Below are 25,225 nucleotides of genomic sequence, written 5' to 3'. Positions count from 1 at the left end.
ATAGGCACTGACTTTCCTCAAAAGCAAGTATCTGCACAAGAACCAACTTTCTCAATGTCAGAGTTCCCTCTGACCTTGCTTACAGATAGGATTCAGGAGACATGGAATAATCCACAGAAGAGAAGACAGGCACTTTTTGTCTCTAATAAAACCCTGCTCCTAAAGTCAATTTTCTCTAGAACAAGGCCACTCACTACAAGTGATTCTCATCTTGCCCAGATTAGATGCCTACCATGAAGACTTCTACCACTGCGTTTTACAGTCAAAAGAGGGAAATAAGAATTCTGGGTGTGATACATCTGACCTGTGGTGAGGACACCTGTGGAAGATCTGGTGAGGTGTCAGAGACTAGCAGAATACTTGATAGCAGCCTGAGAATGTGCTCTCTACACACCAACCAAATTCCTGTGAAGGCTAGACCTGCATATTCCATTTTGTCAACAATGTCTAGCTGCTTCCCAGCCAGTAGCTACTTAAGGTTAGCACAGCTGAGATAAGGAAATAGTTCCAGTAAATTTAAGGGGCCCTTAAAACAAGTTTAGTCCCACCTGGGTGTTCGACCCATGTATACAGCAGCCTTCCATCAGTGACCTCCCTGCATGGTTCCCAGGGCTCCCCATGCAATTTGGAATGCAAGTCCTTTATTAAATCTACCCTATTTAACCCCTCAAAAACCTTGAGTATCTCTCTATTCTGGTATCTGACTCTTCCTTTCCCTCCTTGTGATCACAACAGGTTACACAGGAAGCCAAGTCTCATTCACGATTACTCATTCAGCTTTGGTGCCCACTGCAGGTGTGCACCATACACTCAAATGAATGACCTATTTCCCCCCTAGATCGTCTATTACCAAAAAAAAAAAAAAAAAAAAAAAAAAAAAAAAAAAAAAAGAGGAGTAAACAACTAGGTTCTCATGGCAGCAACTTTTACATCAACTATATTGAATGCTCTCTTCCTCCTACTAAACAGACTCCATGTACTCTGGTTCAAAGGTGTTATACAGCACATTAAAGCATCTGCTGTATGGTCAGTGAAAGCCTGGATCCCAAGTCTCCAGTGGCGAAAAATGAACAACCATCATTCCTGGGAAGAGACAGTTTTACTTAGTTATCATTGTACACAGCCTTCTATGATATCAAACAAGATACATCATACTTTGTGGATTGTTTCTTAGCTCATAAAGAGATTGGGGACATGAATTATTACTGACCTTCACCACTGAAATAGAAGCTTTTCAATGATGAAAATTTCAAAACCTCTGAACAGAAAGGAGTGAAAGCACTAAGAGAAAAGAGACCAACATACTTAACAAACATTGAAAAGGCTAGTGGAAACAGCTTTATCAAGGCTTCCTTCTAGGGACTACTGAGGTGAGCAAGCCAAGAGAGAAACAGAATAGCTTGAATCTAACTGAATCATGGAAATTATATACCAGAGAAAGGTAGGGTTGGAAGAATCACAAAGGCAAGCTAGAAAGAAGTTGAAAAGGTCTCTTCTCTTGAGGAAAAGTCCTTCACTAACTACAGACAAAGAAAGAACTGCTGATGGGGTTCAGTCAGAGAAAACAAGCAGCAAGAAGATGCCTCAGTGCATTACAACTGCCATAAGAACCTGGGAAATTTGAGATATTTCTAAAGCTAAGGTGTAGACTTAGTACCTCAACCCGACATTAATTATGGCAATACAGAACATCCTGGGATTCAAGCCTATGGCTATAAAGGATGCAAAATATCCCTTCAAATACTGTAAAGTATTTAATAATCTGTGTCAACAACACATCTTAGCAATAGAAAAAAAAATCTAAAAGTCAGAAAAAAATCATGATTAAAAATCAACTCTAAGTTATTTATAAAAAATAAATATTCAGAGTCTGAATGGGAGCAGGTGCTTCCATCTGAGGACAGCATTATAGCAGACAATAGTTAGTTTGTATTTAACATGTTCAACTCAAGAAAATGTTTCTATGCTCAAACTCACCAACAATTTCACTTGGCTCCTTATTGTAAAGCTTTTTGTTCCAGTAAAGAAGTCTGAGAAAAGGAAAGGAGACCAGAACAACAAGGCAAATGCCAACAAACATATGCCCTGTGAAGGCTGCGAAATCCAATCCCTGAAATAAAAATGAAAATCTACATTAAAAATCAGTTATTTTCCTATATTACCTACAGGGAAAAGTATTCAACGATACACACTTTACCAATCAATAATAGGTATAAAGCAATAACATAAATTCCAAGTGCATCATATTTCAGAGAGACCAAACACATTTCAATTTAATTCAGAAAACTCAGAAATAGCATTATGAGTTATTCTAAAATATATTTAGTGTTTCCAAAACATGAGAAAAACTAAACTGAAACATTAAATCTCACTTTAATTACTTAGATCATTTTAAATTCATTTTAAATCACCTTAAACCACAGAAATAATTCAACTTTAGTAAGTAGCTTTTGTTGTAAACTGCTAGCAACATGGATTTTTACAATAATTCTATCAGAAGCAGCATTTCTTCTAAATTCTGAATTCTCTAACATTTTTCTACAACAAAGATATTATACATCAATAGTCTGTTTATTATTCTGCCTATGTAAAGATTGACACTTTTTTTTTTACATTTTGCACAAAAACTTTCATGAAGGAGTTCTCAAAAATGTTAAACTGACTATATTAAAAAGCTATTGTTTTAAATAATAAAAATTAACAGTGACAACTGATCTTACTTTGAAGTTAGCCATGCTTTGAGCAGGAGGCTAGACTGGACAATCTTCGGGGCACCTTTCAACTAAATTATTCCATAATTCTCTGTCGCACATTCTGCAGTGAATCAAGATTAACCTTTGGGTTGGGATTTTCTGAAGCAGTCTGCCCATCATCAGACTCAGGGGGGATCCAGCCCTGGTTGCAAGGAGCTGCCGTATATGCCCACAGCAGAGGTTCGCTGAGCTGTGATCCCTACACAGCAGCTTTGTCATGGTTGGAAGAAATATGAGCAAAGCACTGGATAACTCAAGTTGCCCAGACTGAATTCTTAAAGTTTCTACTGACTTCTTAAGACACTAGAAAATCATAGGGCCTCTGTGTGACTCTTCTATATATGACCTGTCTTTCACCAAATATTTGTATGGTACCTACAGGTAGCAGAGGTGGTAGAAGGACCGGTAGGCCAGCTTCCCATTCGACATCAGCTGCTACTTACCTTCTGCATGTTAAGGTTATTGGGGACTTACTGCCTGAAATACATGTGTTCTTCTATACTGCCTCCCACTAAAATAATTTATGTGGAAATGTCTCAGCTGAAATGTCTCAGATTCAATAGAGGAAAAAATGTTTCTCTATAGCACTGTAGGGCATACTAAAATAATACATGTGACAAAACACACTGATTAAAGTCATAAAGAACATATTCATAGCCAGATCAAGTGTTCTTTCACAAAAAAATTCATAGGTTGCAGACAGGCACAATTAAATAAATCTAAAACCTAAATAGGCAGAACTGGGATTAGAATTAAAATAGAGGTTTCTGCTACGTGGGCTAAAGAAAATCATACTGAGTTGGCATTTAATAGTAGGTTCCTTACCTCTTCTGCTCTCCAGCCACTGAAAGCTTAAATTCTGCATACCTGTTCATTTACTGACTTTTCATTATAACCCAGATACTGCATATCTTATATGCATTAGAGAGAAGAATCTTTAGGAATTGGAACAAGCTTATTTTAAAATACAGAGGAAAAACATGTTATCATAAAAGAAAATAATATATTTTTGTTCAGTTTGCCTACTTTACAGGTCAGCCAGTCAAACATCTGACACCTCTGCAGAACAAGACTATACAGATCAGTTTTATAAATGTTCACAAAGATTGACCTGGATACGTATTAGAGGCATCAAGACAAGATTCAGACCTATAGTAGGTATTTTTACGGAGGTTGAAATCAGCATTCACAAACTAGGAAACTTATGAATAGCCATGAAAGAAAAAAATAAAATTCTACTAACAAAAGATCAATGTTTGTAAGCTCTGCCAGCAAAATGCAGAAAGTGCATATGCCCCTTACACATTTCCTTAATTACAGACATTTAATGTGGACAATTAGTCTGATTTATATACAGGCTACCTCTAAGATTATGGCAAAAAGAACAAAAAGAGAGAAAGAATGCTACCCAAGAAGCCAGAAAAATAAGAATCCTGAAAACCAAAGTGACCTGGCCTTTGCATGGAAGTTGCTAGAGTATTGGAATGTGCTGTTACACAGTTCTAGAAGTACGAGAAATAAGCATTCAATTTCTTCTGGTCTCTAAAATGATCTGAAGAGAGCTAGGAAGCTGAAAGGAATTGAGCTGTGAAAACACCGAAGCAACAGCAGCCAGAACAACAGTGCCTAAATCTGACTGGAAAATACTTTGTCCTCTGAAAAGCAGAATGACTGGCAAACAGCTGGCTAAGGAGCAGTAAAGTCATTAGAGCTGGTCAGAATATACTCAACCTAGAATTACCAGAATGAGGAAAAATACTTTTGCTTCCCATCTCGTCTTAAAAAGTGAGGTGCACGTGAGTTTTTTTTTTTAGGTTGACAGTAATGTACCTTTGTCAAGAAAGAATAAGCCAGCTATCAGGCAGAATATGCTTATAGGAATTCTCTGTAGAGATACTCAGACGTAAAGCTGATTGCTACTGCAGGAAATAAAAACGAGAAATAGGAGCCTGAAGAATCACTGGAGACTCTGGAGCTTAAGATATTAATGTGCACTTCATATATTAATAGAACATAAACTTCAGGAGATGGCTTATGGCAAATAAGTGCAGATATACAAACTTGCTTGCCTCTAAATTTTGAAGATCACACCAGTTTTGAAGAGAAACAATGCCTCTGTATTACCGAAGTGTTGCAATGCCGAAACTTCTCAAACAAAATTACAGCACAAGAAATGTGACACTTGAAACCCACAAAACTGATTTCTCTACGAAAAGGAAAATCGCATCACTCAGGAAGACAAACTAAAATGCTGAGGTTAATAAGGTTTAACTGACAGTTGAAAGGAATTGAATGGAGATGAAGATCACAGTACTCTTAAAAATGAGGATTAACATAGCTTCATGGCATAAGGGCTGATTTAGATGAGCCTTAAGAGTGGTTTGTGGACATTGTCACAAGAGAAAAAAATCTCTACTTCTCTTCTGGCATCCTACCCAGGAACTTACCCAACCTTTTCAAAGAGTGTAACTGGGCTGAGATTCAAGATCTTGTTAGACTTCATAATACCATCTCCTTGATCTTATTTTTGAGATCCTTGAGGAAAAAATAAAACAGGCTACCATGCTACAATTGCAGAACAGCTTTCCAATTTAGCTGAAATAAATCATTTTTTAACATGGAGCATGCTTATTTGAGGAAAGAACTTGTGTGATAGTATTGCCTGTGATAGTATAAGGCTGGATTCAATTCTCTTCCAGTCCCTTCCTCTTGGCTTTTCTCCTCATTTCCTCCTTGCAGTGGTCTACAAGAGTGAGTGAGTGAAAATGGATCCTAATGATCACTGGCCATGGATGACTTGCACCCTGTAGCCATCAGAAAGCTAAGGACTGAAAAGTACAGTCACTGCTCTGCCTCTGTTAGGAGGACTCATGGGACAACTGACTGTTCGCTCTGATGCTTTGGCCTGCACATTTAGCTCTACGTGTGATGCTCCAGCTGTTCTTCAGCACACACACTACGCTTTTAGGGAGTGAGCAGGCAGCTTTCACACGTCTATTATCAAGGAACTAATTATCAACTGGCAATTTCTGAAGGACTTTGAGATAACATTCCTATTTTCCAAAGAGGAAAGCAGGAAAGAGTAAAGAGAATAGGACGAGGAGGATGGAGTGCCCCACTGGAAGGAGCAATGCACCGCTGTGTTACTCCAGCAGAGACATGACGTTGACAGAGATCCTCAGGCTCTCTCCTGATCTCTCTGCTCTATTACAGAGGGTTTATGTTGTACGACGTACTCAAATGATGTAGCGGAGGACCCCAAGGAAGCGGCACAGTTACTTCATCTGTTGCTCCTGCTCTATTTCCCACACCCTGGTAAGGGCATGCAACATCTGCACACAGCAAACATGTTCCCTATGTGACTACGGACCACATTTTTTTACCTCATGAGTCATCTGCACTGACTGCCTACACCGTTGAGGCCAGGATTCAACGTTATACAAACACATTAAAGTGCTCCACATGTCTGCTGCATTCAACAAAATGTCATTTTCATAAAGATTTTCTCTTTCTTACACAATAGACTGAAGTAGAATTGACATGCACAATAGGCAAGAAATACTTCTCTTCCAGGAGATTTCAATCCGTCAAGTAAATACAATACCATGCTGAAAATGTCCCTTACTTGAGGCTATGCTGATTGTGTTAAATTTCTCTGGTTCCCCAGATGACAAAAAAAAAATCTAAAGATTTTGTTTTAGCAAGACAACAGCCTAAAGGCTCCCATGCCTACAGGTCTAAAGCTGAAAGAGAATGGGTATTTCTGCCTGGTTTGTGGTTTTAAATGCTAAATCAAATATATCAATTTCATATTGAGAGGAAGTGTCATTTTAGTTTTCCTAAATTATTATTGTTCCATCTTCCTGGTCTCTGGAAGATTTTTTTGACTATTCATGGAGATGTGAAATTAACTTCTAGTAATTCAAATTTCTTCAGAATAAATCTGCCATTTTAGAGCAAAGAAAAAGAAAAAATTACAGTTAAGCGCAACAATTCAGAGAGCAGCAAATGCTGTATTTCTAGTTAGAATGTCCTTTATTTAATTTTTAAAAGTAATAAAATGAGGAGGAACTAGAATAATTTGTTGTTGCTACGTTGGCTTAGACATCCCTTTCTACCTGAACTGAAGTGACTACGAGCCATGTTGTCTCAGAAGGAGGAACCACACATAATGTCAGTGAGCCAGAAAGCGCTGGTGGTCTAACACATTTACATGATGTTAATGCTTATCTGAGACACTTATGAACCCTCTTTTTTTGTCCTGTACTATATTCTTTAGTGATTACTACATGCATAGGCTGGGAAAAGTCTGTGAAATCAGCCATAAAATCATAGATTTTATTTTGTATTCATTATCTAGGATTTCATATTTCTTGAGAAAAGGAATCAATGAAATATTGACAAAATGAACAAGAGTTTTACAAATTGATTAAAAATTTTACAGAGCTTGTATGCAGCAAATTCAACAAAAATAGCCCAGTAAATTACTGGAATCTATTTCACAATCTGGCGGTGCTTAAAATGCCTTTACAGAATCACATATAGTACCTTCTCTCCTCCATTTTTCAATGTTATCTAATTTTATTCATAAACTGTTCATACCAAGATTTTTCATAGGATATAACCAGCTAATACTGCATCATGGCAAATTTCAGCATGAAGACTGAAAGTCTCTGAAAAGCACAACATGCCTCTTCATTTGCCTGTAAATTCCAATTAAATGGCAGGAATAACTGTGAGTGGGCTGCTGGATATCCAAAAATCCTCAGCAAACAGTGCATAAACTGCAGCATACATATAGTAAATTTGACACACTTAGGAGACTCCACCTTACTAGGCACATGCAATTAAAATGCTAACTATAGTACATGCACAGTGGGCCTTCACAAAACTACTCTGCTCTGCTCAGCACGTTATACATGCGGTCTATGCCCACCTATTGAATCTGATGTATACAGGATGTGTTCAAAAGCCAAATGGGCAGTGCACTGCAAAAGCCCATCCCATCTATGCATCTGGTTTTTTTCTAGGATATATCAAGCTAATCCCAGTACGTTCCATCATTTTTAAGACCTACTCAGCATCCCTTCCCTAAAGATCTTGTAATCACAGTCTATAAGCTTAAGGCCCAAGTAACTTCTGACTTTCAAATATCTGGTTGTAGATATTTGGAAAGATCTCGAGTATTAAGGCCTTTCTGAAAGCAATAATTAGTTCAAAATGTACCATACTGTGTGTATAAAAATGGAAAATCAGAAGTACAGGTCTCTTCAAGACAAAAATACTGCTTGATAACAATGGCAATCCAATAACAGTACTCTGACGGTAATAAAAAGTAAAGAACATGGACAAATTATTGTATTCACTGACTTAATTTTCCATTTGCTCTTAATGAATTCTCTTATTTTCAGTGTTTTCCTTGCCTAATATTGCAACATAAATGCTATTTTGTAAGCCTTTTCCCCATTCTAACCTAAGAACAAGCAAATCTTCCTCTACTGTTATGCAAATGTTCCACTGATTCCAAGTATGATGGGAGAGAAAATGTTGGCACTATAAATTAAACACTGCTACAAAGAAAAAAATATTTTGGCATCCATTTGCAACTCAAGACAAATAAATGAGTTTATCTGTACCTTTTAATGAGTAAGCTGTAACAAAAAGCTTTTTTACTCAAATGTACCTTTCACAATTTTTTTTTTTAATGTGGCATGAGTTTCTCCCAGAACCTAGGGAAGAAAATATCCCTCTAGCACTACTGTAAATAAATAGTAAAGCATTTCTCACACTATAATTCAATAACATGGGCTATCCAATAACAAGAATCCAAAGCAACATGTCTACACTTCATTTTATTTTGATTTAACAAACAAAGGTTTCCCAAGAAAATTTAGACTCGCATAATGTCCCACTAGGCTGCTTTTAGAGGCCAGCGTACAACAGGGAAGTTCAGAAAGACTGGTAAGATTTGCCTTCTGATGGAACCTGCTAAAATAGGAAAAGCAAACGCCTTCACTGCGCTATACACTACCAGCCTCCTATAGAGGCAGTTGTCCAAACACTCCTATACTTAGTTGTATGTAAATAGTACTGAAAAAGAAATGTAAGATGATACAAAAAGGAATTTCAATGAAAATATCAAGGAGAAAAATTCTCTAGAATGTGAAAAGCCTGTCCATGATAATAAAAAGAGGAAAAAACAGCTATTTTCTGTAGGAAACATAGTGATAATATACAATAACACATGTAGTGCTGTTTCCAGAAAGCTATTAAAATAAGTGATTACATTCAAGAATTTTTAGTTCTGAAATATTTTAAGGTGGAAAATAAAAAAAAAAAGAATAAATTTTGCTTGGTACAAATACAGTATAAACTTTCCATACACTCTAGATACAAATTTGAGTTTGGTCAGACAAAGCTTCCTCACAGCAGCTTTTGCTAGAACTAGTCTCAGAAATAAGGCAAGAAAGGCTGCGTTTCTTTTGAATAAAAGAGCAGCTGGACAACACTAGGAAGCCAGCTGTTGGTTCAGCGGTGTAGACTCTGAGAGGGCAAATGTACAAGCCCACTCCCTGCTTTCACCCTTGGCTTTATCCACCTCCTCCAAAAATCTCCCTCCGAGACAAGTCTACTCGAGAGGAGGGGAGCCCTACGCAGTGAGGACATAAGGCAGTCCGTGCCACTTAACTTCAGAACCAAGGATATGTCTTTGACTGTCTTTTATTTACATATACAGATGTAAGTGATGAGACCATAGGAATAAAAAGGTACAAGTGGTGCAGCACTGTGTTGACGCTGATCCATCTGCTCACATCTTTCTCCCACTGATGCAACAGAGATCCAAAAAAAATCCAAAGACTGAGAATGTTTGGAAACTTGTTATGCTTGTTTCAAAGAGTGAATCTGCTAATATGCCACATTTGCTAGAGTATTTATACATCTGAGTCCTCCTAAAACTATCAGCATCTCATTTAAGAAAAATGTAAAATTATTTTTTTCAGTTTGATTGCTTAATTGCTTCCCTTGTTTATACTCACTTCTAAAGGTTCTACAAGGATTATGATTTTCTGAGTATTTAGGAAAATGACCTGTGTGGTAGGTGCTAATTAATCTCTTTTGAAAAGAAGGTTGAAATAGTTGCATAGCTTTTATGTTCAAAAATGTAAAATTTAACCATCAAAACCATCACCCAGGAATATTACAGTCACCAAAGTCATCATCCAGCTAAACTGTGATAATAGCACCTTTCAAATATTTTGAAAGTAAACATTTGATAGGATTTATACTATGGACTTTCAAAGACATTTTACTAACTGAATAGCACTTAATTCCTTTTGAGAATATTTGATTAGTTAAGAGAGATCATTTCATGGCACAACAGTAACGTAAGTGTCTCCAATTAAAAAAAAAAATCTAGAATTTATTTTACATTTCACAGCTGTTACATTTATGTTTACATTTTTCATATTTATTTACACTTTATATTACATTTGCCCAGCTATTGTTGCACTCATCTGTACACTACACGGAATTTCTTTAAAGTTATTCGTGGCATCCTTTGAGGAATCACTTGGGATTCCTAAAACCTGGCCAAAACAGAAAACACGTGTGCGGTGTCCTTGCAAACTGGCCCATTACACGGCTGCACATACGCCTTGCCGACGGTTGCTGGCACAGCCCTGGGAAGGGGCAGGAGACCAGCAGCTCTCGCCACCCCAGGAGGGGCTGCCGCTCGCCGCCTGGGCACAGCCCCCCGAGCTCCCCAGAGCATCGGAGGCGGACAACGTACAGAAGGACCGACCGACAGTGCCAGAGGTGGGAAGGGACTTGCCAGGCGCCCAAAAGCCGCCCCCCTGTTCAGTGATGAGCGTCATGGGAAAAGCATGGGAAAAGGGTGCAAGTGGCAGCTCCCCCCCAATCCGGTGTCTCAGTATACTCTGGGGCTACCAAAACGTTGGCAGGAGCTAAGAGCCAGCTGAGGCCTGTGCTACACGGGAGGAACCGCTGTTCTCCTCTCACCCTTCATCCAGATGGGCTAATGGCAAGGTCTCAGCTCGCATCTGAGTTGCGTGTGACAGGTGCTGCAGAAGGCAATGCCACCTCTCGCTGTGCGCCTGCCACCTCCTACGGTCTGCGTGCATGCAAACGCTTCAAAAATGTCCAAAGTTAGTTCTGTCTTATGAGCTCTAAAAAGGAATGAGTGTTCTCAGTATATTTCACTTTTGAGAGAAGAACTACTGTAAAAAAAAAAAAAAAAAAAAAAAAAAAAGTTTGGATTTTCATCCAAACACATCTGTTTCTCTTTTCTCACTTTGCTACCTTTTGTTCATATCCTGCCTTTGCTTTGCTTCATTTTACTATTGACAAGGAATGCCTCCAAAATCAATGGAAGAAAAGCGTTATTCTCAGTCCATATCATAAAGTCTATTTTTCCTCACAGTTTCCTCCCTCCCCCCAGAAAAATCACTCTGTTCTGTCTGATTGTCCCACCGAAAAAGAAATAGTGTGGCAGAACAAGCGGATTGTGTTGTGTTTACATGGATGCCTGGGGAAGAAAAGTTCTCACATTGCATAAATCAACATCTGTATTTAATTTTAGTACCAGAACATCTTACAATACTACACATACCTCCTTCCTCAGCTCATGCTTTGAAACAATAATCACATTTGGAGGATCCCCAACAGCTGTGGCAGCCCCTCCGATATTTGTGAAGATTACTTCTGCAATCAGGACATGCCTAGGATCAAGATTAAGCACTTCGCATAGCCTGAAATATAAAGAAGATGAAATTAATATCCTCGCCTTTTATTAAATTATCTTAAACGTTAAAACTTATAAAATTTACAAAATACATTTCTTTCACTTAAAAATTGCAGGACATTAAATATTGTATTTGCATTTTGTGTTTGTGTGTGTGTGTTGTTGAAGTTTTAATTTTATATGTGCTGCAGTAATTATGGTGATATAAATGCAAAAAATGTAGATATTTTACATTCATACTGCAATAGTTACTGTGATGAAATCGATGCATTTTTAAAAAGCATTTCATTAAAAGTACCAAACGATTGCAAGTGCTGGACTACGGAGAAAGCTGTATTTCAAATTTAAAATCTAATTCTCAGTGTCATACGACTTTTTCAGCCATGTTCCCCAAACTACACTGACCTATGGAAAATTATTCCAGGTGATTGCAGACTCTGTACTCAGCCTCGGTTATTAACTTTCATGCGGGGAGCAATATTAGAGGATCATCCAGGCAACCCATTAGCCTTGAATCATCTATCGGTGACCTCAGATCTCAGCCTAGGTTTACCCTCCCTATTCTGTTCCCATTTTTTTCCTTTCTCTACAGTCTGATCTGGCCTATTTCTATATTTTTTTTGTAATGCAGAAAGAATAGAAAATCTATATTCCTTTTTATTAAACAAACCTCAAAAATGTTTTTATCAGCTCAAGGACTAAACAGGTTAGTAAGCTTATTTCATGTTTGTTTAAAAAATAGATTTCAGTAAGAAACAGCACCTTAAAGTGCTCTGGCAAATAGGATTGACCCAGTAACCTCATGATCCTTTTCAATTCAGAGCCCACTTGCAGCCAGTAATCTGCACACAGATTACTTACATCTACACAGATTCCAATTATACGCAGGTCTGTGCTCATTTCTGAAGTACACGTTTGACTTGAAGCTTGGGCCATGGCGTTAAATACTTACCGTTGAGCTCAGGCCTGAACGCTCTGGAATAAGGAACGACGCGCGTTCCTGGTCACGCTTACCAAACGGGAGCTCCAGAGCAAGCACGGAGGCCGCGCCGATTCGCGCGCCCGCATCCTGGGCATGTGTCTAACCACGAGGCTGCTTTTTATTACACAAAATTAATTCCTTGGGTTGGGTTCGGCAACTCTGCCCACAGGGCTAGGTAGGGGGGACGCAGGTCCTCCCGTCCCCCTGCCGCCGTGGCAGACCGCGGGAACGAGCCAGAATGACAGAGAAGATAAGCGCGTCTTAACCTCTTAAGTGGCTTTTAGGTGGTCACGCTTCAACTACTGCGCCCTCTACGTAACACGGGAACCGGGAAAGACTGGATTTCCGAGGATTTCCTTCAACTGTAGTTTCCCTGAAGGAAGAGCTGACCCCGATGGTTCAGGCTAAATCTGTATGATTAAACCCTATGTTTCGAAGAGAAAAGAGCGGACTGCACAAGAGCTTAACTTAATACACCTACGCTGTCATCAAGAATGTCAGTTTAAAACTCTGAAGAAACGCTCAGATGCCACATATATCGGTATATAAAAACTCCAGAATAACTGCACAAAAAATTTACTCCTTGTCTAAAAACATAAAGTTATGCAGTTGAAGGGTACTTTGTAGTACAGTTTGCTCAAAGACCATATAATGATTGTACTTGGAATTTCAACTTCATCATTCCTGGAATTTCAAATGTTTTGAAGTATAATCTTAAATTTCCCTTATTGATTCTTTTTAATGGTCCCAGTGATAGTTTGAAGAAAGAACCTTTAATGTACTCTGAGAAATGCCAGGACCCAAGCATAAGCAATTTTAATGCATTAGCTGTGTAGTAGGATTGAACTTTTCCAGTTTTCTTGCTCTAGCTATATAATTTCTTGGGAACAAGCATCAGTCCTTTTCAGTTCCCAATAATAAAGTATCTTAAAAATAAACTGCAGCTAAAAATGGCTATTTTTTTTATCAGCTTACTACCAAGTGCAAAGAGGAACAAGTATCATATTTTATGTGCTATTAATGGTAGTCTAGATCCCTATAGTCACAGAATCAGTAGAATTTGCTGCACGCTTTATCTCCATGGTAATGAGAGTATAGAGCAGCATAGTGAAGCTGTAGACTAGGGCTGAAGAGAACGACAGTAAGATAAAAACAAAAAGACTTCCAGCATGCAGTTTTCAGAAGCAGGCAGGTTATTATTTGCTTTTACTTCCTGAGATCAAATTCTATCTTAGCTTTGATAGTAATTCAAAGTACAAATGTTTTCTGCGTACTGAGTTTCCCCTTCTTCAGTGTTACAAACTCATTTGGCATAAAACAGAATAAATGTTATAGTAGCTCTATCAATGAACAGTAGTTCGTGATACATAGACCTCTGGATTTCAATCCATTCCCAGTTATATTTAATTCAAAACATTCTGCAACACCTTTGAATAAAGCTTGGTGATAATAATTCCAATGCTGCTTACCGCAACAGTTCAAGTTATTGATTGGAGTAAAGCAAAGAGATCTCTTTAAAATTTAATCAGACAGAAGACAAATGGAGCTTTCATCCACCAGCTGTTTTCCAATCTAGAGTAAATTCCACTTGCAAAATTGGTCTTTACTGCTTTAAACAAAATTTTAAAGCAGGAGCATATCTTAATAGAATTTTGTATATTTTAATGTGACAACGACTGCAAGCATTGCATCACTCTGGATCATTTTAAAACCACCCTAGATTTTTCAGAAACTGAACTAGATTAATCAGATTTCCCTGGCTACATGAAGGTTAAATTCAGGTTAAACAGTAATTTATAATCACACATGTAAATGTAAATGTAACTGCAAATCGCATTATTAATTTATAGAAATATGAGGTAATTAAGTTCACTGTTACTTAATAAAAATCCCAAATGTCTAATCTGAAATCACGGAATTAAACTGGGGCTGTACCAGTATCGTGATCACCAGCAAGAATAAAATTCAGTCTCATATTCCAAAACAAGACTTTTACTTGCAATCTGAAGATTTTTTTAGTTCATTAATTGACATTAGTATTAGAAGGAATAACAATTTCCCTGAAACATAAATTATAAGCTGAAATTTCATATATACATTAGCCAATAAAGGACAAGACAGCTTTAATTTTTTAAAAAATATATCTGCTGGCTTACAGAGAAAATATTCATCCGCTGTGGAGAATTTGGTGCAATTTGCTATTGCAGTTCAAATATGGAGAAGAATCAGAATATTTAGCTGCCAAAGCAATTAAACAGCCTTCAGATCTTTATTTACTATCAACACAAAAGCAAAAAGGTAACTGATCCCTTTGAAAGCATAACCTTTGTAAGCTAATACGATAGGTGTATTTGAAGTTTCAATTTCCATGTACATGATCACACAAAAGTCCAAACAAGCGTTTTACACACATATCTACTACCAATTGCTGGCTATAAAATACTAAGCCCAAAACCATGCCAATAAAGTACCTTATGGTTACTGGAGTAAAGAGCAGCATTGTGGTGACGTTGTCCAAAAACGCAGAAAGAATTGCAGCAATAAGGCACAGAATCGTAATCATGGCCCACACTTTGCCTCTAGAGAATCGATAGGCCTAACGAAACCAAACAAATAGCAACAAAATAAAGGGACAAGAACATTCCAGCTTAATTTTCAAAAACAGTTGGTTAACAGCTTTACCAAAGGTGAGGCAAAAGTGAGCTCAGAGCATTTAATATTCATGCACTTCCAGCAGCGCACTCGGAGACGTTAATTAACTTAGCAACAAATCACCTTGTGGCAGTGGGCAAACATGCCCATTACACCGAGGATGAAGCTCGTCCGAAGAGACACCCAGCTTCAGTGCCGGCAGCGGGTGCACAGCCGAGCCCCGCCGTCCGGGCTGCTGGTGCACGTGGACCACTGCAGTTCAGCTTTCCCACCCGCCCCACGTGCCAGGAGATCTTCCCCACCCTCCAAGCAGCCCCATCCCAGCTGCACCCTCTGCGCAGCTATTTAGGCAGGGGTTGAGCCTGTTTTCATTTTGTTTGCGGCTGCTCTGCTCCAAGTGGTCCTCTTTGGTGGTTTTTGTTGTATTTCTCCCCTCTGCTCTCAAGAAAATAAAGCTATTGCAGCAGGTGAAGGAGTTCCTAACCACGGGTAACACTTGCCCTGCAACCAATCCATCAGAATTATCCTTTTCATATAGTTTTTGGTTCTGCTGCTGTGCAAAGGTCTGCGGTCGTATAACCATGTAGGATTGCAAACTTAAGGATCATTCCCATATTTCCTCAATCCTCCTGCCAGGATAAATACATATTTCAGCAATAGAGAAGCTGCAGTCCTGGGCAAGTTAGTGGGATAGCTCAGCTTGATACTATGTGCATGCTGATATACCTTACTGGGGGTCTTTGTCCTGCATAATATAGTTACTCTAAGGGCTTCCTATCACCACTAAGAGATTTTTCTCGTTACAAGTTGACCACTGTCATTTATAGCATGATAAATATACACTGTACCAAGAAAGGTTTATCAAAGATAGTGTCTGGTGTAATAGGTCTGATGATTAAATACCATCGTTATTAATCTAGCAGTATTTAAGAACACCAAAATAAGCCTACCTTTACTGCACAGTAATCAAAGAATCCTGTTTCTGAGAATATGGCCACCAAAATCATCTACCGAAAAAGGTGAAGAAAAAAGAATAGCTTGTAACTGAATTGTTATGCAAAAATAAAGTCATGTAGCTTGTGGTCCCAGTAAAAGTCCTTAATATCTGCCACTGTTTTGTGTCTTGTTTTTAATGAGAATCTGATAACCCTGGTATCGAGATCTACGACAGCTGTCAGATACCTTTTATTAGGATATCATACGGTGAAATTTAGGTCTCAATATAAACGGTGCGTAGGTGTCATACTATTCTGGTTGAATTTTATTGGAATGACTAAGTAGGTATTATACATTAAACACCCTATATATCCCTTATGTCATTAATCAAGAGAAGCCAATGACTGCGTGTGCACTTTCTACAGTAATGCTCTATAGAGTACAGAAGATACCAGCTCCAAAAATTATTTGCATTTTCCCACACTTCTGGGAGGTCTCCTGTCCTTCCATTTTGCTCCGAACAGTTTTTCATTTTTCATGGGTAGGAGAAGAAGAGCGGGGTCAGGAAATAAAAAAGCTAAAAATGGCAACAGATAATGGCAATTTTGTCTATGTACAATGCATATTTTGTGTTATAGTTTAATAACACTTGGACCATAAATAGCTCTGGGTAAAGTGATTAAAATGATATATTGTTACCATCTATGATATATTACCATCTAATCATCTATTTCTCTTCTGTTTCTTGTTTGCTTATTTTGGCTCCAAACATAGCACTAAGACAAAGAAAACCACTTTCTGCAGCAGAGTGTGTTTGAGGAAGGTTTTGCATAAATAAAATTAACAAGATGAATGAGAGTGATAATACCTGGCACTTAAAAAGTCTTTCCATTTATAGACTTCAAGAATGTTTTTAGTATGTTATCAACATGATTTTATAGATGAAAAAACAGAAAGAGATCAACATATTCAAAACAATTCTCCTCTTTCAGAGATTATGATTGTCTGATTATCATTGTTTCTGATAAATCCCTCTAGTGCCAAATTTTCATCATAACTTGTCTTAGTAAAAGTACAATTAACAAAATGTTTAAAAAAGAAAACTAGATATTGAATGTGAATATTTCAGAACATTTAGAGCAAAAGATACGTTTTCATTACCATTCCAAACAACAGCGTCAGTGTTTCATAATCAATCCACTCCACCACTTTGACCATACTAGGTCTCTGCAATAAAAAAATACAATTACCAGTGAATAGTACGGAACACCCAACTTGTGATTAACTATGGAAACACAAACTCCACTTAACTGTTGAGCCATTTAAATAAACTATAATAGAAATTAATAAGTGTTCTTACAAGGCATCCAGAAAGCACTCTTTTATTATTAGCATTATTATTATTATCATCTCTAATTCAAAGTACTGCTGGCATCTATGTGGGGTTTATCAAATGCCTACATCAGGCTAATGGTTCATCTATTTGCTCCTTATGTAGCATTATAGAAATAAATGAAAGTCAAATTATAGGGTACATCTCAATTTCCATTTTGCTATCAGAACAGAAACATTCAGCTTCACCTGTGAACAAACTGGAAGGAATTTAAAGGAACATAACAGCAGTGACATGGTGACCAGTTATGATAAAAATTGAGAAAATCCATCAGAGGTTTCACTAAATACCAACTAAGAGTAATTGGGGGAAAAAGAACAAAAGAGTTGGAAGGTGAAAGCATGAGGTATAATTATTTAGGGTAGCATAAGGCAACACATTCCCATTTAATTTGATTAGAAACCCTACATTATTGAAAATATTAGAAACCCTACACTATTGAAAATAATAGTATTAAAGTAAATCTGAATTAAGCTGAAAATAGCTGTAGTCAGCTTCCTGAAATTCAGAACAAAATAGCACCGACTTTTTTTCCCCCTCCCTGTCTATACCTTAGGATGTCCTTTTCCCCATGATGCCTCCCTTCCCAATATCTGCCTTGGCATCTCTCTCTCTTAAAAAGACTGCTGCACCTTGTGGCCATTTAAAACAGAGAAAGCACTGGAATTTTTGATATCATACACAAAGTGAACACTTAAATTTTATAACTTACCTCCCCAACAAAAGCTAAAGCGGCTAGTGCTGCCAAAGAGCCCAACATCGCTGCAAGGGTTCTGTGAACAATCTGCAATAAATGGCAAGAAAGGACTAAAAATCCTTTTAAACATCTCCTTATTGTTAAAAAAAAAAATGTAGAGGAAAGGATAAAAACTCCTATAGCGGATTTGTTTCTTGGTTTTTCTGCCTTTTCTGCCTCAACTTCCTTTCAGAAAGATCTAACCAGAGAATGGTAGATTACTTCGCCCCAGCGTAGGATTTTTTTTAAAAAAAAAAAATCATGCCTGTGAGAAACCCTACTAGGATAGCTCAAATAAGGCAGAGAAGGGAGTTAGGGACAGATTTCCCATATATGTGAACCAGTTACCCAAGAAGGAAAGCAATTCGTCTTTCATAAGGATCAAAAAGCCAGGCACCTCAGTCTGAGCGAGCCATGCTGGTTTCCCTTCATAGCTCATGGGAAAGAAACGTGTATTTCGATAAATCAGATAAATCATTTTTTCTAGGTGCTTGTTCTTCTGCAATAAAGCAAGCCGAAAGCTAATAGCTCAGACTTAGGGCAGATGAATCCTGCACAGACATACTAGACATTGAGTTTTAGGTCCGGTTTGTCGTCTGGAGTGCATATAGATCTGGTAAGCCTGTGTTCCCACAAGTAAAAGTTATATACTTTAGCTAAAATCCACCGGACACCTTTAGCATACTCTCCTGAGTTCCTCCAAAGATCTGATGGCTTGACAAGTGATTTCTCTTCCAATTCTCTCGTGAGCATCCCAAGCTGCTTTCACCAGTGCTAGACTAACCGAGCCTTGAGCAGTGCTTTTCCCCATCTTTAGTGCTTCTCTAACATACAAGCAAAACATCTGAAAATAGGATCCAAACTTCCATTCACAATAAAACACTTAGTTATTCTTTTAATAATGTAACAATTTAAACACTGTAAGGACATTTGTCCGTATCTATGTATCTAATGACTGACTGGCACTCAACATGCTTAAGGAGGAAGTGTTAAAGAAAATATGCCCTGAAAATGTGCTTTGTATTCCAAATGCTCATTTGTAATTATTTAATCCATCATATCTGGAAGATCTGTTTCACAGATTGGTTAAAGTAACTCAGTAAAAGTAAAAATGTAATTAATAAAAATCACACTGCCAAAGACCTAATGTAATCAACAGTACTTACAATTAATGTGTTTAAATATTTTTCAGACACAGGTCAGAACTATTTCTGAGAAAGAAGTAAGGCAATCTAGAAATATCTCATTTGATACTAATTTCATAAGAATATTTTGCTGATGAAAAGCAATAGGATGTGGACATCTCAAAGCCCTCCTGCTTGCTGTAAAGGAAAGAAGAAAAGGAAACATTTGGCTTTGACTTGTTCTTTGAACTTAAAATTTTAAGAGTAATATTATTTCTATACAGCAAAGAAATTTAAGGAATGACTAAAAAAGTAAATATATGATCTACTAATTTTAGCATCTGAAAAAAAAATTTGGTTCATTCTCCTGTGTTTTTGTTCGAAATACACTGGGGAATAACCTACCCGTTGTGACAAAGCAGGAGATCAAACCAAGGTTTCTATGTGCTAATGACATAAAAGTATGTAGCACAGACTAACATATCCAACCATCTCCCACAGCAGTGTGCGTAATAAGTCACTGTTTCATTTTCAATTTCCAGTTTCAGAACGGTGATAAGAAAGCACATGTATCGCCCCTCTGGTTCTGCAAGGTTGGGGGACATTTGACACATCTGACAACTATTGAGCCTGACAAGGGTGGGGGACAGCAGTTAGGTCTTACAGCTCCTTCCAATAAACCACACAACAGAGATGTCCGTCAGGGAAGGGGAACAGCTTCTTACCAGGGCAAATTAAGTTCAAAAATAAATTACTGGGGAATCCTTGGTTGTCCTCAGACTGGAGGTTTTCTGCTCATCTAATCACTCTCATTAGCTATCTGTTTTGCAGTTCTCAGAAAGATATCATGTGTTTTCTGAGAGTTGATTGCTTGTAGAACTTTTGGATTCTTACTTTTTGATCTTGCCACATAGACATTTCTGCTGTCATCGTTGTACCATTAACTGTCTACATTGGGTCGACTATGTTCTCAGTTTCTAAGAGTTTTCTATCACTTATGGGTGAAACTTGCTTTAACTTCTGCAGAGAGGTGGAAAAAAAAATCTGTACCAATGGAGTCATCCCTCAGCTCCCTCATCCTGGTGGTTTTTCAAGATTCGTATACAAAGGTAGATTAGATCCTTAAGAATGAACAATGACTATTCAGGTGCAAATCTCTACTGTAAAAAAAATTGTCAATATGTAACTCTTCATTCTGGTAAATTATCAAGTGGAAGCTATGTAAAAGCTAGCAAGTGCACTTATGTACAGATATGATTATGTAAAAATTGAGATATGGGGGAGGTTTGGGAAAGGGTAAATTATTCTTTAATTTTCACACAGAACAAATCCTGCAAAAACATATATTCATAAAGGCATTTTTAAAAGCTTACAAATGGAGAAATCAAGAGATGAAGTTTGTAAATTATGCTACTCTTTGAACCACAGTTCCACCCCTTACCTGTGTCATTTGTACCTCTGGAAAATCTCACACCTAGGGGGCAAAATTCAGCTATTGTTCTTTTGGAAAATAGAATGGACCTGATCCAGACAATTTTGAAGTCTAGAAAGAGGATGAATGTCATTTCATGATGAATCTCTGAGCATATCCACAAGTAAAAGTTCAAGTACACACTCAAAAGAAGAGCTCAGAAATAAATTAACAAAGACTCAGGGAAGCTGAGAGATTTGATGGACTTCTGAAAATGCAGAAATCTTGAAAAGATGAAGTGAGAAATCATCCCTATTTAGCTGATCAGGCTTGAGAACTTGTATCTTTGTGTATCCTTTAGTAAGCAAAGACAATTGCCCTGAGAGAACTCCGATTCTTTATAAGTTTCTCTTTCAAACAGGAGTAGCCTATGAGATCACAAATTTTGGTTGGCTTCCTGACCAGTTTGGATAGAGTCCCCATTTTACAAATTTTGACCCACTGAGAACGGAAGCAGAGAGAAAAAGTTATGTTAGCAGCAATTAAACTCAGGTAATAAGTCCAGCCCTAACCTCTGCTCAATCCAGCCATTTTAAGTGGGCCTATGGAGTTAGAGATAGCAACAGTTACGGACTGAATAGTCTATCAAAGTCAGTCAAAGAAACTCAGAGATTTATTTCTGGCTGCGTTTCCTGGAGTGGAACACGCTAAGGGTCCTTCCACATACAGTTAGTGCCAGTGCTACACAGGCTCTGGACCACTGAACTGAACTGTTTTGGACAGTGGGATTATAATATGTATTTGCACAAGATTCAGTATAATGCATCCTCATCAAAGACACTGGTGTAGTCAGCAATTCTTACAGATTTTTCTATGATAATATATCTTCCCTTTCCTCTCCATTTTCTCTCCCTATTCTAAAACGCATCTCTCAGCGCTGATAACTTCTTGCCTGGATTACTGTTTAGCTACACATTTGCATTCCTTTCACAAAAGTCATCACTGGAATTCTTTCCACTCTGCACACACATTGCACAAGCTCCTCTCTCCTTGTCTTTCTCTCCCCATTTGCCTCCTACCCACATTTCTGTCGCTTGCACCCAAATGCACACTCACATGTTCACATCCTCTCTGGTCCTTCTCAGCGGGTCAAAGCCATGTGGCAAAGTGACCCCTTATTTTCTTTCCACTGTCTTTTTTCTTCTGCACAGGATGGATTGCCACAGTTCACTGGTTCAGTCACAGTTTGGCCACTCTATAAAAAGCACTTCTTATAAAAGTTCCTTGTATCACTTGCTGGGAAGTTTTATTTAAAAAGCAAGCAATGGTCATGGCAACAGAAGAGGCAGGACAGAGCAGGAAGACGCAGAGCCTGTGTCCTCGCAGCCTGCTCCGCACCTCCCAACCTGACTACAGACCTTATAGCCTCTTCAGGAAAGGGGCAGCCTCGCCATCAGAGTCATCCTGATTTTTGTCTGAAGAGCACCTCGCAGTGCTGACTCAAAGACACCGCAAAGGACGATGCTTGCTTTTCACAAATAAACAATACATACCAGTACTGAAACAAAGCAGCAGGCTGGATTTTGCCTTTTACAATGCACAACCCAGTTCTGGAACTCACTGATGTAGGATATTAGTTAGGCTGAGAGCTTAAATGAATTAAAAAAGAGGAATGGATATTTACAGAATTATATATAAGTAATGAAAACATCCAGAGTTGCAACGATGGAGGCAACAGCATCAACAATAACATCAATGTGTTGGTGGCAATAGCAACACCATAGAGTCCTGTTATAGGCTCAATTTATAGTGGCTAGAGATTAGAAGAAAAACTTGTTCAGTGGGTATTTTGTTTCAAAATTATAATTGTTTGCTGTGTGATAATGTGCTGAATGCTGATTTTGTATGATAGTTTCCATACTCTTAATCCAGGAGTTAATTTTAACATAAGAAATCCAAATATCCCAAATCTTTTATGCTACAAGTATGCTGTGCTTTGTATTAATTAAATATGTACAGCACCTAATGCAAACTGGATTTAAAAAATCTAGACCTTTTCCAGATTGAAGATTCTTTATCTATCCAAAAGGGCTTTAAAATGTTTGCACATAGTTCATCAACTTTTTGTACACTGCAATAATAGCATTATAAAAATGATCCAAAATTTCAAAGACCTTTCCTTGTGAAGAGCTCCAGCAGGTAAAAGCAAATGACTTAGAAGCCAAGTGAATGGTGACCTGTATGCTATTTCACAGCATACATTCCCCAGCTGAAATCTAGGGCATACATATTTCTAAAATATGCTTCTGAAGATATTTGATAAATGATACATCATACCAAACATTTTATTTCCACAAGTCTCTCTTCATAAGTGATAAATGGCAGCTGAAAGATGACTGTCAGTGACTTTAATGTAAAGCTTCAAATATAGCCTCAATTCATTTCTTAGCTGTATTTTCTCCAGTGAAGCCTGTTGCATTAAAATATTTCTTTTACTGAGAAATTCATTCTCATATAATAGAATGGCAACATTGCTGCATTCCAATAGGAGACAGTTATTCCTAAGCATATATTCACATATGGGCTGAGACCTTCCTTATAAAATAAAAAGCTAAATCCCTCTTAGCCTTCACAAATTATGTAGTTCAATTCTTTATCCTCAGGAGACAAGGAAGGAGAGAAGGGGGGATAAAATCTGCTTTTTTTTTTTTTTTTTTTTTTTTGACTTAATGTTTTGTATCTATTCCTTTTTATGTTTTAATAAGGATTTACTGGGTTCAAGAAGATATCCTCTGTAGTAGAAAAGGTTTTGCTTCAAAGAGGAAGAGTTTGTGTTTCCTGAAGATAATCAAGAAAGTATTAGTCTGATGGCCTCTGGAAATACAATCCTCAGTCAGATCACCCCAGTTGAGATTATTTTATAATTTGCTGTCACATACTTTACAAGTTTTGGTGCTCTGTGCTGTCCTAGAGTAGTCCAGCTGTTGCAGCAGGATACAGCCTTTCATGCAACAAGGATTTGATCCACTTACAGTTTGAAATATTAAAGCCTGGAACTGGCATCAAGACCTGAAATCAAAACTGGCATTTGCAGAAAAACAACAATAATTTCTTCACTTTTTCCCAGCTCTGTCAAGTAACATAACTGTTAAAAAACAAAAAAGGTCAAAAAACTTTGAACTTCGTACTATGAACTCTGCCCTGCAGTAGATCCACTTCAAAGATGAATTGCATCAGCAGTTGTATGAGAATTTGCTTTACTTCAGGGAATCTGCATAATCTCGACAGGATTAAACCAGTAAACTAGAACTATAGCATATAGTCAGGTACAGATGAGACAGAGCAGCAGAAAAGAAAGGTCATTTGAGCCGATTGGATCTACTTGATTTTCTTTATGTTTACCTATGTTAAAGAGACAGTCTAACCAATTCCAGTAGTGAAGACAGAGCAACATATTTCTCCCTCAGCTGGTGACAGCACCTAATGCTATCCCTCCTCAGCCTCCCTCCTTTCTTGCTTGCTCCCTACATGAGTTCTGCCGCTGCTTCAGCTGCAGGGCACTCCTACCAGCTCCTGTGACTCCCTTATGGTGGAGGTGTAGACAATTTATGCAAAAGAAATGATAAGGGAAAATTAATTGCCTTAGAACTACTTATTTAAGCAGGAGAGAGTGAAATCTGTAGGGATTTTCATGCAGCAAAAGAGAGTTACTTGATGCAGTTCAGAAAGCAAAACTTATATTGATGAAGTATTCGGGAATGGGCTAAAGCAGCAGGATTCTTGTGGCAAACATGAAGGATGCAACTGCTGAAGGTTCATGTGCATCAAGGATCATAATGTGACTGCAAGTCACTTTTCTTCACAAAGTCAGCGATGACAAGAACAGATATTTATATCTTTGTCTGCAGACTATGACACTATTTATAGGTATTCTGTACACACATGCAAACCATAAAATAAGATTTACATTAAGTTAACTTTTATGCAAATGATATTACTAAACTCATCTTCAGAAATCAAAATATATCAAAACTGCATCACTGTATATAAGTATGCATTATTTTAAAAAGCAATGAGACCAATGGCTTACTCATTTTCAAAAGAATTTTATGGTGAGTCAATATAATAGTTCAATCATATGCATAAAACATGTGACCAAGATAGTTTAAGAACACAGACTGGAAAGGTCTGTGAACTTGGAAACATAAGCTGCCTATTTTAGTATTAACATGCATTCTTATTAATGTTCAATAAATGGCTGATCTCTGTAATCTGTGAAAATAACATTCAATGTACATTCAATGAATTCTTTATAAAGTCACATTCCCAGTGCAAAAAGACTGCTTCTCTAAAATAGAAGCATTAGATTCTATAGCATTCTATGTCTACACAACCCCTAAGTAAGAAAGCATTGCTCTATGACATTCTGCTGTAATATCCATTTTCACTCAGACCATGTGCCAAATTACTTGTTCTG

General features: G+C 37.7%; 1 protein-coding gene across 1 annotated transcript in view; it reads right to left on the bottom strand.

Moving 5' to 3' along the window:
* Window positions 1-25,225, bottom strand: part of OCA2 (OCA2 melanosomal transmembrane protein) — a 181,611-nt gene that overhangs the window by 105,426 nt on the left and 50,960 nt on the right. Inside the window, exons 9-14 of the mRNA XM_062574955.1 lie at window positions 18,190-18,261; window positions 17,246-17,311; window positions 16,099-16,155; window positions 14,968-15,092; window positions 11,383-11,521; window positions 1,978-2,110 (exon numbers count right to left, since the gene is read on the bottom strand). Coding sequence (XP_062430939.1) covers window positions 1,978-2,110; window positions 11,383-11,521; window positions 14,968-15,092; window positions 16,099-16,155; window positions 17,246-17,311; window positions 18,190-18,261 — 592 coding nt within the window. The remainder of the gene's footprint in view (window positions 1-1,977; window positions 2,111-11,382; window positions 11,522-14,967; window positions 15,093-16,098; window positions 16,156-17,245; window positions 17,312-18,189; window positions 18,262-25,225) is intronic.

Source organism: Rhea pennata, chromosome 1, assembly GCF_028389875.1.
Source record: "Rhea pennata isolate bPtePen1 chromosome 1, bPtePen1.pri, whole genome shotgun sequence".
Lineage (NCBI taxonomy): Eukaryota > Metazoa > Chordata > Aves > Rheiformes > Rheidae > Rhea > Rhea pennata.
Note: the sequence above shows the minus strand (reverse complement) of the source record. Positions and strands in the feature narration are given on the sequence as shown.